Here is a 19632-nt window from a genome sequence, read left to right as displayed (position 1 = left end):
ATAGTCAAATGTAGATAGGTTAGTCATATCAATGTAAGCTTCAATTCATGTCATTTCATCATAATATGTAGGTGTTTATATGCTGATTATCAAATGTAGTGTAGGTCATACTCAGTAATGATTTATTGCTTGTGATGCAGGAGCCTCGGAACCAGGCTTTTAGCTAAGAGGGCTTCTGGGCGTCTGCAAAACATGAAAAATGGACGCCCGATTCTCGACCATATCTTAGCCATATACCAGCGTAATCTGGCGGCCAAGCTACAGTCGAGAATCGGGCACATTTTGCAGATGCCCAGATGCCCTCCTAGCTACCTCGGAACCACCTCCTCCACAAAAAAATAAATAAAACAAAAAGAAGGCATGCTAAATTGGGAAAAAAAGGGAAAAGGGAAATCGCAATGGCACCAACCAAGAATTTGCACCATAATAAAAACGTCAACTGAACTTGAACAAGCTAATCGCAGAGAGCTTGGCGGCAGCTTTCTCAACAGACTCTCCAGTTGACCCACAATGCATTGCAGTATTTCCATTCTGTTACATCACCTTTATTTCTATGTGGGTAAATTTACGTTGGTGGTCATCTAAGACACCTTAGAATCGCAAGGGCTACCATAGCTTTTCTATGCATTTCAACTGCGTGGCGCCAGAGTTGATTGCAATATATTCTCAACACTAGATGGGAGAAATTCCTACACAGTGGACCTCTGAATTTAATAACGAATGTATTTGTGATTACTGCATGGTTTCATGTCATTTATGTATGTTTAGGCCTGTGAAACTGTACGTAGATTAGTTTAGTGAGTTAATTTTTACAAACTAAATCTAGAGGGACATTACCAATTCAGTTCCTGGGCCTATCTGTTCTAGAAAAGGTTGATCCCGACATCAAAATAGTTAAGGACCTCTGCATTGTGGAAATGGTGTTTCCTGGGAGGTCTTTATGTTATTAATTCAATTTGTTTTAAACCTCAGGATTTGTTTGGGAAGGGAATGTTACTTTCATTACCCCATGTAGGATTTTTATAAATAATCCAGAACATAATGTAGCCAATAATGTAGAGACACTGGTAGCAAAGGTGGGTCGTATTGACGCTTTTTCATTGAAGATAATAAATGATTAATGACAATCTTTTAACGGGAAAGGCAAAAGCGAAAAAGTAAATCTTCATTCTGCCTCCTCTCATAGTCCGTTCCTGCTGGTGGCCAGGTGGAATGTTTAGTTCCTCTATTAGTAAATGTGTCCCTGCAAGACACAGACTTTATAGTTATTTGAATGATTCATACAACTTTATTTACATTTGTAACATCTAAAAAAAGAAACGATAATTGTTCCTTGTGGAGGCTTTTAAATTGCTTGTTGACAATTGACTGTAAATGGTATCATTTGTCTGTAAAATTATGAGTGCACCTCGGCATAACATTGTATCCTGTTAACATTGAAGAAAAGAAAAAACTAATAAATAACTATTTGAGAAAGACTGGTTTAAAGGAAGTGGTAAACGGAATATATTGCAGTCACAATGTCATATGATTTTGTGTCCTAATTGATTTATGATACTTTATTTTACATGATTGAAAAAAGTAACCCTTCTGTCATCTTCAGTGGCGATGCCCACTTGGCCTCTATGTGGTTGAGGTTGAAGGTGAGTTTGATGTTCGAGCATCCTAGAGCAGCTGAGTTGGGAATTTCAGCTGTAAGCAACAGGAAGTCTGCCTCGTGTTCACGGTGGCCAGATGACATTTGGCAGAGATCAGCCTCTGTCCCCCTGCAGGGATCAGGCAAGTGTTTACAGCCCACTGCTGGCTCTGATGTGCCGCTGCTGTGTGGAGGTGGACGAGGTCAGACTGTACTGTTCATTAACTGAGGATGACAACACTTGAGCTGCAGGAGGTCAGCTGACTGGAGGAATTGTGTTTTATTGTTCATGTCTTGTCAGTAAATCAGATTCCGTGAGGCTGGAAATTTAGTGTTGAGGTTTTATTTTCAGTCAAATTGACCGTCCTGTGAACACAATTTTTGTAATGATGTCCTTTTTGTCAACAAACTAACACATTCCTTACCAGCATATGTTTGTGACAAAAAAGAGGCTTTCTGTTAAATTTTGTACATTTATATGGAAAAAACATGTTTTCCAAGTTGGAGCGCTAAGGCTAATCTATGGATTGTGAAAAACATTGCAATTTGTTCAGGTGTTGTCTTGTTACTTGGTGAAGCATCCAAGCTGCTGGCCTTTGTGATAGCAATTACTGTTACAAGGTAATCAAATAACTTTTCAAAATGTGCTTTGTTTCTACCCATTTATGATGCATATATATCCCATCTTCATCTTTCATTTGGCTATTTAAGTTGTGGAGCTGCAGGGTGCTGTTACTTTCTTTTGAAGTGCCAATAATGCATTTGAGACCAGTGGAACATTCACTTTGTAGACTAACATTGACAAAAATTACAATATTGCATCATGCACTAAAATATCAAATATAATTATTGCAAGATAGGAATGAAAACATAACTTGAGATTCAGTTTAAATTTTATTGATTATAAACATGGATACACATTGTATACAACTGAAGAACTGAAACTTCTACCAAATAGCCAGAACTATTTGGAGCATCCTTGCTGAAGTAGGCGCGGGAGAGGCTCACATGCTTCCGGTGCAGCTCTGCAGCTTTAAACTACACTCAAATGACCCACAGTTTTTATTGGTGATTAAATCAACTCAATGCAGTTCTGGTCTAGCAGAAGCCATTTCAGTATTACAGCAACTGGAGCAAGTTTGTGTGATCTATCCACAGATGAAGCTGAACAGAATAGCCTTGCAGAGCAGTGCACAGTTCTCTGTGGGGCTTGGAAGGACACGTGGTCTTGCAGTGCATTGTGAGGTGTGGTCGCCATTTTTGCACTGTGTTTACATATTTCTTCAGAATTACATGCAGATGCTAACTCATATTGTTATATATTGAATATTTTAGAATTTAGAATGCGCTGTTTATCTGCACTGTAGCTTCTGTGTCCTAATATATGGCCTGACATATGAGCTCTGGCAGAAAGGTTTAGGGCACTAATGAGCTTGAGAGCATGTTGTGCTCTGTAATCGACATAAGGATTCGCTCGTCGTGTTGTCGTGTATTTTCACAACTTTTACCGCCCCTGAGCCACATGACATTGGCACAACGTATGACGTAAAAAGGTTTTCAATCATACATTTTTTGTTTAGATTTTTTAAAATCTCAGTTAGCCGTTAAGTGACCAGTTGATTGAGGCAAGTTATTTGCAACAAATTGCTTGTAACAATTATCCACTTTAAATTAATCACGCACTGGAGTCGCAACACCAACATTTCCGGTGGAAACCTCAGGAGTTTGACCAGACCCTGAGTAGTGTAGGAAGAGAAATAGAGAGATGATTATATATTGTTTGTGGTCATTTTTGTAAAATACCTATTTCATAAAATTAATGTGCATTTCAATTAGACATTTATGTACTAAATACTATATAATACTATATAATACTGCCATTATCTTGCATTTATCATGACAAATTGCTCTGAGTTCTTGCTGACAGGAAGAGCAGGAAGTCAATCTCACTTACATTAAATCATCACATTTGCCAGTGCCGTTGCATTAAAGTTCATTTTAAATAAAATATGTTTTCTAGAACACAAGACCATTTGTGTACCAATGTGTATTGTGCTATGTTGTAACGGCTGTGTAGCAGTGCAGCACGTAGAAGGTCATTTCTGAAGGAGACTACTGGTACAGTGGCCCCTTTATGAAACTGATGGTGTTGCTAAGGTTTGTTGTTTAAAGGCACTGAGAGTGACTGTGGGTCTGATTATGTGAATGAGACTCTCGTCTAATGCAGGCCTCTGGCTTTTCTCCCTCAGTCGAAAACCAGAGAGGTTTATTGGATTTTATTTATTTTTTTCTATCTGGGTTTTCTGCCTGGTCGAGCAGCCAACTCCCCGCTTGAGCGAACAGCTCGTCTGCCTTACAGGCTGTTCCTGCTTTCCCATCCCCTTGGTAGATGCGGAGGGACTCGCCAGTCAAATGTGCCCGAAATCAAACTAACAAGCTCTGACAGGGAAGCGACGTGCTACCTGCTGGGAACATGGCCAACATTTTCCTGGGTTACTCTGTGAAATGCATCACAGACTTTCACCTCCTGCTGCGCTGTTGACATGTATCTGTTGGTGTCCTCCTGTCACAGATTTTAGCCTAATAATTACTCAACCGTCCAACCGGACTTTGACCTGAGCTCCTTTAGCCAGCATCAACTGCTCCTTTCTTGGGAACTGAGTTACTTATATTCACGTGTTATCTGGTTAAACAGTTCCTATTCAAGGTTTTCCCCAGGATTTTTACGCAGCATGGGGTGTTTCTCCCATTGGGGCAGCACTATGTCAACTTCGACGACGGGGGAGACAAAAGCTGTGTGCATTGTATATCCTTGACGATCCCTGTTAAGTTACCCTAAAAGGCGTGGTCCTGCTCAGACTGACGGTGAGGACATGTTGTGACATGTTGACAAAAACAGTTGAATATCCCAATGTCAGGGGTCAACATCCCTGCATAAGCACTGGGGATAACCCTCTAATTTTAACAATATTTGACTCTTGCTTTACATAGGATATAAAACCAGAGCCACCTTGCCATGTGAGTTATCTATACATTGTTATTAAAGGAACAACACAATTTGATAAATACTTGGTGGTGAGTATTTAACTGCATCAACAAAAAAATATGTTAACGGGAATGAAGGGATGGATGCTGCAGTCACATGTGGACTGGTTAGTCATGGAAGCATTCTTAGTTGACATTAAGTCAATAAATCAGCCAGATGAATTAGCTGGGCCAGATAACTCACCCTGCGTCAGGGAATTCTACATAGAAGACCAAGACAAGTCTAAGTTCAATAAACAGAATTCAGGCCAAGATTGTCTTTTCACTCGCGAGGGTCAGAGGCGCTGCAGCAGACCAGAGTCTCAAGCAGACGTCGTGGAACTGACACTGACCTTCCGCCCTCCACTAACTTCTATTGTAGAGCAAAGCATGGTACAAAAGTTGAATCATGCAATAATGGAAAATTTTAAACATTGAGCAAGGAACTGTCACCTGGATGTGCACAGTCTGTGATCAGGACGTTTCCTGTTTTTCAGTTGTGATGGCAGAGATGATTCACGGTTGCACAATCAACTGTCTGCAATTTTAATCATAGATAACAGAATACAGTTAATTCTTTTTACACCCCACTTGTCAGTTGGTAGGTGAAGTTGATTTGGGATGTTTCATTATTTTGGGATGCTGCTAAATGAAGCTTAAAATGAGCTTCCATATTAATTTGGATTGTTGTACCAAAAGTATCATTTCTGTGTTCTCTCTGCTGCAGATTTCTGGGACTCATCATGCCTGTCCATGTGCTGCCACGAGACGGGAAGCAGAAAAACACCGTGCCAACCCACCTGACTGTGATTCCCATCCCACTTATCTGTATCAACACTGACTTTACTGGAAAGGCTGTAAAGGTGACATGTTCTCACACTGCACTTTATGTTGAGGTTGATGCGATTTTGGTCACAGTCACAATAACGCTGATTTCTATACTATTATGGAAAAGGTTCTGTTATTATCTCTCCAATTATTAACTCCACCAAGGAGGAGGATTTGATCATCGGTGTTGTAAATAACTTTAAAACAGAGAAGTTATCTCGATTAGGTTGTCAGGAACATGCTGATAATGGTATGAAGAACAGATGTCGCAGATTAAGTTCTGGATTCATGAATCCATCCAACAACTTTCTTCTTGTCTGATTGCTGTGAGCACCAGATAAGTCTGTGTAGTTTCATTTTTCCAAATTTTCAAAAATAAATAAATCACCAAAATGGGTTATCCTTTTAGTGCAACACAAGTTTTAAGTAATGTTCTTGAGAAAATAGCTCTCAGGGGTTTTCACTGCTTTTCTGTGATTTTGATGTCTCATCCCCAACCAGGCCTTGAATATTGCTATTGCTCAGAAGTCAACTGCATTCTAGTGAGTGTCTTCTGAGTCAGTAGGAACCTTAAGCGGATTTTAAAAAATCCCGCAAAAAGTTATGTGGATGATAAAGCGAGATGGGAGAGTGTCAAGGGAACTGGAATTGAGGAGCTATAGAAATAAGGGGCTAATAGAGTCCATTGATCTTCCATAAATAATTACGGATTAATTCCAGATTTTTCAATTTGGTTCTTCATCATGACAGATTCCAAATACTTGTCTCTTTTCACCACCTCTTCTGCCTGCATCTTGAATGTTCCTCTTACCGTCTTCTCATTTGCATTCATGTATTCAGTCTTACTTGTACCGCCTTCCATTTCTCCTCTCTACAGCACTTAGCTCTTTCCAACTTGTGTCTCATTTTTCAAGTGAACCAAGTGAATGAAAACCTTTATTTACTGAGTTATGAATGGAAGCTGATGATTTTGTCGACTTAAGACAGTACATTAACCTTTTTAAATTTGACATATGCTGACGTGAAGCAGGGAGGGGGACTGAATCAGAGAAAAAAAACATAAAATAAAAGTTTTCACATGCCAACGTATAACACTTTGAAATAGTATGTCATTTAATGTGAAATATATTCATGTTAATGTTTCTTCTTTCAATCCAGGGAAATGTGTCTTGGAAAGGCCCGTTGGTGTCATTACCGGAAGATAACTTTGTCATAAAGGTAGTCATCGAAGGTGAGAACCATGTTGCTCTATTAAATGAATATTTAATAGCTTGTTTAGCTCTCTTTTGCTATGGTTCCCAAATGGGTTATAAACCTAAATGGCTGAAAAGCAGTTGTTCAATAGAGTGTTGACTTGTCCTTGAGTGTGACAGAAAACTCAGTGCTACTTGTCTGCATAGGGTAAAAAGACGAATGTATCTATTATGGTAATCACTTCTTCCTGGTTCAGAAAGGTCATCAAGTTATTTCAGAATATCACCCTTCATTGACAACATTGCTACTTCTGATCATCGATTAGTCGAAACCATTATAAAGTTTTTAAAAAATCAGTTGCATAAAAAAGAAGTATGTAATAGTTCTTCCTCTAGTGTCCCTGCTAAGGTCCATAAACAGTTTTTTTCTAAAAACAAGACAATATAAAATCAGAAAACAGTGGTAAGTGGTTCAATGTAAAACACAAATTGGAGGTGTAATATTTGGAAATTGTAGGAGTCAGAAACCCTGAACAGGTCATCAGCGTGAACGCAGTCAACCACCCGTTCATACATGAACATAATGGACTTTGGTTCTCTTATTAAAAGAAATGGCAACAGGTTAATAAGCAATTTCTAATTAGACTTGCCTCACAATTATTTTGTGATTGCAGCTGTTGCTGAAAAGGGCAGTGACCTTTGCCTGCAGAATAATTAAAAAGGTTTAATCCGTCTCGTGACGGCTTATGCACTAATGCAGAAAAATCAACATAGTGGCGTGTGACACATCAAACACCACATAAATGCACCATGGAGGTGAAATAATTCCTGCAAGACCACTGAAGAAATTCTAGCAACCCACTCCACCATTCTCTAAGAATGGCATGAAAATCCGGCTACACAGTCCTCCAAAGACTCCCTAGCTCACTGCCTGGTTGGGAACAGGAGCGGTTCAACACAAGTGCGAATCATTTTAACTTTCCGGCCCACGTCTCACACGTTACCTCTTTATTTGATCATATCTTTGTTTTACAAGTTACCAAGTATTAAGAGCCTCTGGTTCAGACCGTCATCATGCCGACGCTTCAGTGCTGAGTGTGTGTGATCCAAAGTCTGCATACAGTGTTGGAGAGTGAGAGTAGAATTTCAGTTTACAATGAGTGTTCAACCAAACTATCTAGAGCCTTCTGAATACATATCCAGCCTATTATATAATGAGATATATAATGGATTTTTTGTTATTTTCTTCCTATGACTATTGTGATTTGAAAAGCCAAGTCTGAAGTGTGAAAAAAATGTCAAAAACATTCAATCGCACATCCTACACATTAACATTAACACATTAACGTTTGTAAATCTATTCTCTACCGTTTATGCAACATAAAAAAAAAAAAGTAAAATTGGAAATTGGGTATTTGGCCACGTATTTTAAATTTTATATACAATTTATATACATACAATTTTCAATTTGCTCCTAGTTTGTTATTATTGACATGACAGTGGCTGTGTCCCTCACAGTCGTTGTGAGCCTACTTGCACCAGTTTCTCTTCATTTCTCATTTTTTTACAGCAAAGGCAAAGTGAATGAAGGTAAATGAGCAAATCTGACATTTTACTTCAGTTGTGTGGTGTCAGTTCAACAGATGTTATCTCGAGACCAAGACAGTGTGCTGCATTAGCTTGATAACATTTTCTGTCTCTGTGTGCTGTGCTGTGACTCTCAGCTTCACTGTATTGACTCTGAAGCATGAAGTATCATAACCCACCACATCCCTTGTAATTGAATTTTGTATACCGTATTTTCTGGACTACAAGTCAGATTGGTCACTTGTCAGTTGGTCCTGCGACTTATACTCGTGTGACTTGTTTATATAAAAATATGTAATTTCACGTTCTTCAATGTCATTTCACACTGGCTAACCGAAGGAGTGAACATTACATCATGTGATATGTGAAGATAATCTTGATTCCGTCCCGTCACTGATTGAAAAGGTCTTTCTCCAAGCCAGCATCATCACATAAAATTAAAACAACAGCTAGAAAACACAACATGCATCATAGAAATGGACATGAATATGATGGTGTTCTGTGTTTTAAATTTTTTTTTTACATGGATAATCTGGAGAGAAACATAATAACATAATTCTAAAATGACAGGAACACTACAGCTGCTTGCAGAACTAAAGTGTGCCCTGACACCTGAAAGGACAGACTGAGTCAGAGTGGCTACAGATGTGTGATGTGTGTATTTACTTCTCGTGATTGAGAACTAGTAGTTTTACTCTAATTGTCTTGTCTAGTCTTCTAGTTGGTAAAGTTGAATATAAATGACTTAACGGGAGGAACGTCATGGTTTTACTGCCTCAGGCAATAGATTTTACAAAATACATTCTCCCCAAAAATGCAACTTATAGTCCAGTATAGTCCAAGTCTGTAATATGGAAGCTCATTGCAATGTCATTTTTGTTCTTCTTCATGATACATTTTTTGACAGGAGTGTCTTGTACTATACTAATTTACGGTAATTGAAAATATTGTGGTCATAGCAAACTACTTCCTGTGATTATGTAGTAATGTTCTTACTTGTAGGAGTATTCCAACTTTTTCAACACAGAGTGCACTGAATTAATTTAAAGACATGAGAGCCTTTGTGTCCTGCTTGGTTCATGAGCATACATCAGAAGTCAAACGTCCAGGTATTAGCCCTGTGAATCCTGTACCATGAAACATCTCCAGTTCTTCAAAACCGAGGTCTATATTGGTCCTCATAAACATTAAAAATATTAGTGTACATATAGGTATCGCATTTATCTGCTTATCATGCTTACATAAGTGGACTTACTTGATGACATTATAAAGACGATATCTAACATGATTCATTCAGTGCGGCTCCCGAGTTCGGTTCTGAATATTACGGTGCAAGGCACTACACATGCTTCCTGAGGAGACGGACTGAAAGCACTTCTCTACATCAATGCCGCCAAACAGTCCATGCCGTGCTAACTGACTGCTAGCTATTAGTTTGAGGGAGTCCAGCGTTACAGATGAAACACGGAACAGTCTTTCATCTTTCATCATCATTTTCATCATCAGCCACGGTAGCAAGTGAAAGTTGGACCTAATTCAGGAGAGGACAGAAAACAACATATCTTAACCATCCTGGAGAATCAGACTGTTTCTTTCTTCTTCCTTTTCTTCTTAGCGAGCATTTCTTAAAGCCCATCCCATGGCCAATGTGTGTTTACACAAACAATAATATGATGCGTCGACGCACAGATTTTGGCATCAACAATTTTTCGTTGTTGACATTAGTGACAACATCGACTGATCGTTGCAAATTATAACGCCATACTCTACTAAACATGGAAGTGGATCAGTGACGTTTTTTAAAATAATGATTTTATACACAGGTAGCTCATTTGCTGAAAATATAGTGTTTAATTCTCATGAGTAATCCTGAATGACAATTAACGTTGTGGTTCAGTGGCTGTGAAAGGTGCACACATTAATTGTGAACTCATGCTTAAGTAACTGATTCAGGTGTTGGTTCTCTTCTGTTGCCATCGATCTGTGAAATTACTCGTGTTTTTCTGAGTCACTGCCAAGTCACTCGTGCATGTGAATGGATGTCAATGGATACATTCATTAATTTAGGCAAGCTGTACAATTGTTGTACAGTTGATTTTTATTTTTCCCAGTTAATGCATGATATTCAATATGTATTTTTTTCTCCTTGTCCTTTGTCAGCATATGTGTATATTTATAAATGTAACTTGATTCAACCTTCAGGAAAACTACTGTTTGCAGTGGAATACCTTTTAGTTTCTAGTTTTAGCTCAATCTACTCTGTTTGAGACGTAGCTCTTGACATTTAAGAGAGCCAATTTTAATAGTGCATGTGTGATCAAGCAGTTGTGTTCCAGTGATGTTGGAGCTCAATTTTCAATTCATCCCTTGTCTACAACCTATTTCCAGGGGCAAGTCTTGTCGTCGACCCCCCGCCCTGTCGTCGGGTTTAGGTTTTCAAGGTCTTGTGTACAAGGCGATTAGCTATAACATAAGCCGTCCCTAGTTCCAAGCACACTACCTCCCTTTGCCTCTCTGGTAAAGGGCCCCTCGGTTGGTCAACTCAGTCAGCCTCTTGTTGCGGACACGGTTCTAAAACTATAATAAGCATATCAACTATACCTTATTATATTAGTGAGTAGTGTCGGCGCTTCACTGAGCGGGTTATTTAATTAGCCCGACCTGTTAAGAAACAGGTTCTTGACCTTACAATGCTACACCTTATCGTAGTCTCTTTACTTAACTTCGTTTAGGGACTCATGATCGGATCCTAAATCCATTCCTTTCAAATAACATTTTCCCCATAAATGCCTAAAACTACCACCTAATCATTGACACAATAATTCAGGATGGAATAATGCTACCATGTGAGACACTCATTAAATGTGCAACAGGAGGAAATCAAACAATAACTCACCTATAACCCAATTGATGGTAGTAGGTAGGAGCCAGTTGATTCTTTAGTAGTCAGGGATCAACGCCGTTGTGCCTTTTCAGTACTTAATTCGTACTCAATTTTATTTTGTTTTTTGTCACAAAAATGTTTCTTCAAAAAATTAATAAAAGAATAGTAAAAACAGCAAAGTCAACCAAAAACAATAAAATCCATAAACTCAAGGGTATTGCCAGACGCTGATACCCAACAATATCAAAAGTACCGCCAGACGCTGGTACTAGTACATATACTTCAAAAACCATATAATCAAAAATACTTCAAAAACCGTATAATTAAAAATACTTCAAAACCATATAATCAAAATTACTTCAATAACCATATAATCAAAAACTCTTCAAAAACCGTATAATTAAGAATACTTCAAAACCATATAATCAAAATTACTTCAATAACCATATAATCAAAAACACTTCAAAAACCGTATAATTAAGAATACTTCAAAACCATATAATCAAAATTACTTCAATAACCATATAATCAAAAACACTTCAAAAACCGTATAATTAAGAATACTTCAAAACCATATAATCAAAATTACTTCAAATGCCGTATAATTAAAAATACTTCAAAACCATATAATCAAAAACACTTCAAAAGCCGTATAATTAAAATACTTCAAAACCATATAATCAAAATTACTTCAAAAGCCGTATAATTAAAAATACTTAAATCATATAATCAAAATTACTTCAATAAAAAGGATTAATTCAGAAATAGTAAAAGAGAAATAAAAGATGAGTTGAAATCAAATGGTCCGAGAGCAAACAGCAAGAGCACCGTCCCAAGATAAGATAAAAACTTACGGCGGACAAACGCGGGCGAAGATCCAAAAAGAGCAAGAACTCAGGGTCACATCTCCGAGCGCTTATATAGCGACACACGGCTTTGAAGACATACCGACATCCGTTTTCTCACGCCAAGCCAATTAGTCATATCTATAACTTATCTTGTTTTTTCTCCAGGTGGCCTTTTGAAGTTCCTCCCTCAAAAGGATACATGTTCGGTGATAGATCATATTAGTGTCAATTGCGTCAGCACTTACATCATTTTTTATACGTCACTGATGCCCGGTTCACCATATTAGGTCAGTACATCCACTCCATTTTGTCAGCACGTGCGCACAGGTTCAAACTAAGTTCAAGATGGCCGCTTCAAATGAGCGCGCCTTCAAGGTCATTCTCAGATCCAAGCACACAGCTGTTCGTGAGTTCAAACGCGCATGATCGAACGCATACAGGTTCACTAAAGTTTGAAACATTAAACAATTAATGATAAAAAATCAAAAACAATATCAAATATTATTTAGCAGGTCCATTAATGATAAAAAACAGAAACAATATCAAATATTATTTAGCAGGTTTTGATTATAATATTTTCGAACTTCCAGTGTATACAACATCCCCCTCCGAAAATATCGTCCTTCACCATTTGTCCAGTTCGTCAAAGTCCAGTGGTCCGATTCCTTCGTCATCATCATTTTGTTGTCTCATCAGGGACTCGAGATCATCCAATTCTCTCAGCATGTTCACGTAGTAGCAGATCCACATCAGCGCAGATGCCGATCTTGGCACACCAGGCGACGCAGGGCTGGACGTCAAAGGGGCAGTGTAGTCATTAGGTTCTCCATCACCATCCACAGACGCTGGGGGAGCTGGAACCTCATATTGGGGAGTGGTGGGTGAATATTCATTTCGTGGGGCTGGAGTCGAGTGGCTTGCAGATTGAGAAGATGTGGGGCTCAGATCACTGGAGTCTTCAGTTTGAGGAGAAGGTGTCTGGCGTCTTGGTGATGCCGGGGGTACAGGGTTTAGCATGCTTCCGGGGTTCATCTCCACAGGGCCATCTGTCCCCGTGTGAGAGTCATTAACGGGGCCTGCTACGAACTGTCCTACATCAGGGAAGACAAAGCTGATGTCCCTCATGTTTAACCCACACAGGTGGCAACTTCCCAGGATATGGCCATCGTGCTTACAAAGGAGTGGATCTTTAAGGGCTACTAATTCTCCCTTACAATAAGCACAATTTGCTGCGCTGGCATCCCCTTGGTGATTTGGCTGTTCTTCCTGGCTGTCCTCAACTGCACTACTTTCTGAAGGTGGTGGGGCATTCGGCAGTGGTTCGGGAGAGGACCGCGCTGGCTCAGGGTACATCGGTACAGACACGGAGGCCCTCCGACACTTGGGTGCCCTTGGGGCTGGAGTAGCTACCGACTCCGAGCTAGCAGGTGCCTCGTCATTGGACGGGAGATTGCTTCTCCCTCCAGAGGCCACCTCTGTGCTACTGCATGTCGCGGCTCTCCTTGCCCAACGTCTCGCCGGGTTTGGTCTCCGGGGGGCGGGCCTCCCGAGTTGCCGTTTGTACTGTTGGAGCATGGCAGGACGCCTCCAGTCGCGATTCCCCTCCAACACCGCCATTGCTTCCTCCTTAGCTCCACTCATCACCAGTCGGGCGAATTTTTCCCAAGTGACTGGTCTTCGCATATGCCATCCATGTGCCGTGGGCACCACTGATCTACCTTTCAACAACCTTTCGATCCACTCATAGTAACCACTAGGACAATATCCTCCTTGGTAATGTTGTGTACCAAACCCCCCATGCCACAATTCATCATGCTCCCTGTCGACGCACTCCTCCCAGTCCTCATACACACTCACAACCTCTTTCTGCCATTGAGTCACCATCAGTAAGTTTGTGTCGCAGAGGTAAATCTGCTTTCCGGGAGGTTGGTAGCCTGGCTGAATGTTTCCTGGCCCCCAAGGTCTGGCTGGGCTAACATTTCCCAAGTCTTCGTTGTATATTTCTCCCACCTGTTCGGTTTTCAGCACCATTCCCTCCATCATATACGGGGGATGGAATGCTCCGCGTTCAATCCAGGATGTCTGCCCAGGTCATATTTTACAATGGTACGCCCTAATGGCGTATGTGGTCAACGGGGGCAGCTTATCATCCCCGGGGAACGTAAACTCCCAGAGTTCAGCACAAACAACTGGGAGCCAATGGTTCAATGGCTCGTTCTCCCGGCACATTACCACAAAACGTGGCCATGCCTGGAGAATGAACGGGGTCTCCTGTTCGAATGACCACACAACCCGATCTTTTGCTTTGATTTCATGCGGTATCCACAATTTTTGGACCTGCTTTTTGTGATCTTGGGTAAGTACACCGCGTGACACCTTTGCTGTAAATTTCATGCGGGGCTCACCCCTCCAATATTCAACCATTTTGGTGGAGGGTCCCCAACTAAAAATCCTATGTCTTCCTCTGTCTACAGGGCGGACTTTGGTTCCGGGATCAAGGGGCTCCATGATCACATCTAGGGCATACAGGACTCTCGTTTTTTGCGTGTGCCATGGATCCCATTGATCTGCTTTGTTGTTCCCGTCCGTAATCACAATTGAGCCCTGTAGAAACATTACAAAATGTCAATTCTGAGAAGGTCTACGAAGAGTAGACGCCATCCCAAACAGCCTTATGCTGTTCGAAGTTTTCCATATCTTTATGGGGTAACAAGTCCCCATCAGGTAACCTATATAAAACACAGAGACATACAAAGAAGTTCCTCCAGCTAACTTTTTGAACAGAATCCATATCATCAGAATTATCCATTGCGCAGTAAGATTAAGTGCTGCCCTTTTATACCTCCCCAGGGTTGACCAAATTAATGTCAGTAATAAACCTATGAGTATGAAATATATCGCCGTTCCTGCTATAATGCAATAGGTACACTGAGAACCTATGCAAAACAAAAGGGCCAATTCGGTGTACAGACTGTCCAGTACGTATACTATGGTGACCGCGGTCGGCCAAAGCCATGGTCTCTGAGGGCTTAAATTTAAACCCGCGCATCCAATGAGGCTGAACGAGGCATGTAAAGGGGATGCTTTTCTAACGAAAAAGCGAATGCACCCTACTATTAATCCGAGGATGCATCCCAGACAAGTTTTTTGCTTATGTAATGGAGGAACAAATATTACTTGTAAAATGGACAGTATTGCAAGATCAATAAAATCTGTCCCTATCTGGGGAGGACTCTCTGGGTGATACCCGGTGGTGTTCGTCTGGTTGCTTGCCATGTTCAGCGTGACTAAACTTGTGTCTGCTGCGCAGCTCTTTTTATGTGCTTGTGGATGGAGGCGTTACCTTGAGTCTCCTGTTGACGTAGACGGAACGTCGGTGCATCTGCTCCAATACCCGCCCATGTCATCCAGAAGAGTGTCCAAACTATTGTCTGGTTCCGTGCAGTGTTTAATCACTTATGGGTATTTTAATGTAATCGTGGCTAAAAGCCATGGAGCGTATTACATTGCTCTGCAAAGTTGTATCATTTAGTTCTCATTTTAATCAATCCTGAATTGATATCGTAAACTAATACTTTGGTACTGATTAAGATGTATTTTTCTGTTATTACAGTGGTAACTTTTGATCTCTCTCTCTCTTCCTCTCTCTCTCCACCCTATGAGAGTTTTAAGAGAACTCTAAATAACTATGGTTTTACACAGCGTATTGTTCATCCTTCGACACCAGTCTTCTTTTTAGGAGAACTGGGTAACATTGAAGTTAAGTAATACTAATATTATTAAAACGGTGCCTAACACTCAGGTTAAAATTTTGATTTTCATCCTAAGATTTTCCTTATTTACTTCCCCCTCAGGTACTTTCGTGGCCAGTACCTTAATCCTTAAGACATACGCAGGTTGCCTAATTCAAACTTAGCTATACCCTTTGTCCATTGACTTTTTTCCACTTTTCTTGCTTGGTGCCGTTTTCCTCCTCCGTCTTTCTGTCCCGTCCAGGGCACGCACAGATTCGTGCCTCAAAACACCTTCTCCCCAGCACGTTACCATCAGTGGTTTCCTGCGTAAGGATGGTGAAGATAGGCCGGCGATTCATGCCCCCCATGCATGAGCTGTTGCACATGTATGACAGCAAAATGGTCATATGGCGAGAGCCAAGCTGAGGCGGTTCATACGGCACAGTCACACTATGCCTCTTCGTGTTGGGCTCTTCATAATACAGTGCCAGTTCTGCTTACCAAAAGTGGCCCACTAGGCGGCTCGCTTGGGACGGTGCTCGTGCTTGTACTTTGCATCCCCAGACCAAATAAGGGCAAAAATGGCGCAGCACAAAGGACACAGTCACCAGGCTCATAGTTAGACCAACTAACACTGGTGGTGGGGTGAGTATAGGGCATAACAATCCCTTTTTTCCAGGAATGATTAACACCATCCCAGGCCATGACCAAAAGGCCATTATTTGGGAAGACTCGGTCGGGGAGCATCTTCACATAGTCCTCCCCAACCCCCTGAACCCAACCTGGCACATGGTCTCGGTCAGCTTCCATCCTGATTTTTATACTTAAGTCGTAGTTGCTTGGGGTGGTACCTATGGCCATCTTTACCCGTAAGTACGTTCCCTTCGACTTTTACTATTGTGGTAGATTTTCCGGTGGCGAGTATCCACACCTCACTTCCCACCTATGACGATACAGAGGGCTCGTGAGAGTGGGCAGGGGTAGAACCCCGTAACTTGGGGAGACTGAGTTGTTGGTTAATGGCAAAGAGGTTTTCAGGTAAGTGCCATCTGTGCTTATACAGTAGTATTTGTGATTTTGCCGCGCGTACTGCACGTTCCGCGGACTCCGTTAGTGCTGGATTGATGCGGGATGGATAAGACATGTCGTATCCCTTCCTGCTCCAACCATGAACGAAAGTGCTTGGAAGTGCACACGGCGGCATTATCCATGGAAGCTCTTCTCGTAAGAGCTCCACCACTTTTTGGCACAACCTCTTTGCTCATTTCCATTTTTCAATCTTAGTCAAATTATTTTTAAGGAATTCACTTTACCGGCTATGAACAGTTTCCCGAACTATGCCGCTGCTTCCTGCTGCAGTTCCCCAGTTGTCCTTAGCGGACTCTTTACCATGGGGTGCCCGTTATAAGGCCTCACGGGACTTTTTGCTGTACTTCTGTATTCCAGCTATATTATATAGTTGTACTACAATTACCTTAATACTTTAACTATCCTGCTTGGGGTGATCAGTCCCAAGGGACAGTCTTTCGGTAAATTGTAGAGTCAACACGATCGTACGTTGTCGAGTGATAGAGCCTGAATCTTTCTCTTTGATTCAAAACTCAGAGATTGTAGGATCCATCTATTCACTACCGAACTTTTCCCGCCAGAATTTTAATCTGTGGTCCAGTTACTCACAAATAGATTGTACGTTTTTCAATCATGTCCCTGTTCGGGCGCCATGTCGTCGGGTTTAGGTTTTCAAGGTCTTGTGTACAAGGCGATTAGCTATAACATAAGCCGTCCCTAGTTCCAAGCACACTACCTCCCTTTGCCTCTCTGGTAAAGGGCCCCTCGGTTGGTCAACTCAGTCAGCCTCTTGTTGCGGACACGGTTCTAAAACTATAATAAGCATATCAACTATACCTTATTATATTAGTGAGTAGTGTCGGCGCTTCACTGAGCGGGTTATTTAATTAGCCCGACCTGTTAAGAAACAGGTTCTTGACCTTACAATGCTACACCTTATCGTAGTCTCTTTACTTAACTTCGTTTAGGGACTCATGATCGGATCCTAAATCCATTCCTTTCAAATAACATTTTCCCCATAAATGCCTAAAACTACCACCTAATCATTGACACAATAATTCAGGATGGAATAATGCTACCATGTGAGACACTCATTAAATGTGCAACAGGAGGAAATCAAACAATAACTCACCTATAACCCAATTGATGGTAGTAGGTAGGAGCCAGTTGATTCTTTAGTAGTCAGGGATCAACGCCGTTGTGCCTTTTCAGTACTTAATTCGTACTCAATTTTATTTTGTTTTTTGTCACAAAAATGTTTCTTCAAAAAATTAATAAAAGAATAGTAAAAACAGCAAAGTCAACCAAAAACAATAAAATCCATAAACTCAAGGGTATTGCCAGACGCTGATACCCAACAATATCAAAAGTACCGCCAGACGCTGGTACTAGTACATATACTTCAAAAACCATATAATCAAAAATACTTCAAAAACCGTATAATTAAAAATACTTCAAAACCATATAATCAAAATTACTTCAATAACCATATAATCAAAAACTCTTCAAAAACCGTATAATTAAGAATACTTCAAAACCATATAATCAAAATTACTTCAATAACCATATAATCAAAAACACTTCAAAAACCGTATAATTAAGAATACTTCAAAACCATATAATCAAAATTACTTCAATAACCATATAATCAAAAACACTTCAAAAACCGTATAATTAAGAATACTTCAAAACCATATAATCAAAATTACTTCAAATGCCGTATAATTAAAAATACTTCAAAACCATATAATCAAAAACACTTCAAAAGCCGTATAATTAAAATACTTCAAAACCATATAATCAAAATTACTTCAAAAGCCGTATAATTAAAAATACTTAAATCATATAATCAAAATTACTTCAATAAAAAGGATTAATTCAGAAATAGTAAAAGAGAAATAAAAGATGAGTTGAAATCAAATGGTCCGAGAGCAAACAGCAAGAGCACCGTCCCAAGATAAGATAAAAACTTACGGCGGACAAACGCGGGCGAAGATCCAAAAAGAGCAAGAACTCAGGGTCACATCTCCGAGCGCTTATATAGCGACACACGGCTTTGAAGACATACCGACATCCGTTTTCTCACGCCAAGCCAATTAGTCATATCTATAACTTATCTTGTTTTTTCTCCAGGTGGCCTTTTGAAGTTCCTCCCTCAAAAGGATACATGTTCGGTGATAGATCATATTAGTGTCAATTGCGTCAGCACTTACATCATTTTTTATACGTCACTGATGCCCGGTTCACCATATTAGGTCAGTACATCCACTCCATTTTGTCAGCACGTGCGCACAGGTTCAAACTAAGTTCAAGATGGCCGCTTCAAATGAGCGCGCCTTCAAGGTCATTCTCAGATCCAAGCACACAGCTGTTCGTGAGTTCAAACGCGCATGATCGAACGCATACAGGTTCACTAAAGTTTGAAACATTAAACAATTAATGATAAAAAATCAAAAACAATATCAAATATTATTTAGCAGGTCCATTAATGATAAAAAACAGAAACAATATCAAATATTATTTAGCAGGTTTTGATTATAATATTTTCGAACTTCCAGTGTATACAACATCCCCCTCCGAAAATATCGTCCTTCACCATTTGTCCAGTTCGTCAAAGTCCAGTGGTCCGATTCCTTCGTCATCATCATTTTGTTGTCTCATCAGGGACTCGAGATCATCCAATTCTCTCAGCATGTTCACGTAGTAGCAGATCCACATCAGCGCAGATGCCGATCTTGGCACACCAGGCGACGCAGGGCTGGACGTCAAAGGGGCAGTGTAGTCATTAGGTTCTCCATCACCATCCACAGACGCTGGGGGAGCTGGAACC

General features: G+C 40.4%; 1 protein-coding gene across 3 annotated transcripts in view; it reads left to right on the top strand.

Annotated features, from left to right (window-relative positions):
• Positions 1–19632, top strand: part of pot1 (protection of telomeres 1 homolog) — a 95537-nt gene that overhangs the window by 5265 nt on the left and 70640 nt on the right. For all 3 annotated transcript variants that reach the window (XM_053886570.1, XM_053886569.1, XM_053886568.1), the window contains exons 2-3: positions 5388–5523; positions 6647–6719. In XM_053886570.1, the coding sequence (XP_053742545.1) occupies positions 5404–5523; positions 6647–6719 (193 nt within the window). In that variant the 5' untranslated portion in view covers positions 5388–5403. The remainder of the gene's footprint in view (positions 1–5387; positions 5524–6646; positions 6720–19632) is intronic.

This window comes from Synchiropus splendidus, chromosome 14 (assembly GCF_027744825.2).
Source record: "Synchiropus splendidus isolate RoL2022-P1 chromosome 14, RoL_Sspl_1.0, whole genome shotgun sequence".
NCBI lineage: Eukaryota > Metazoa > Chordata > Actinopteri > Syngnathiformes > Callionymidae > Synchiropus > Synchiropus splendidus.
Note: the sequence above shows the minus strand (reverse complement) of the source record. Positions and strands in the feature narration are given on the sequence as shown.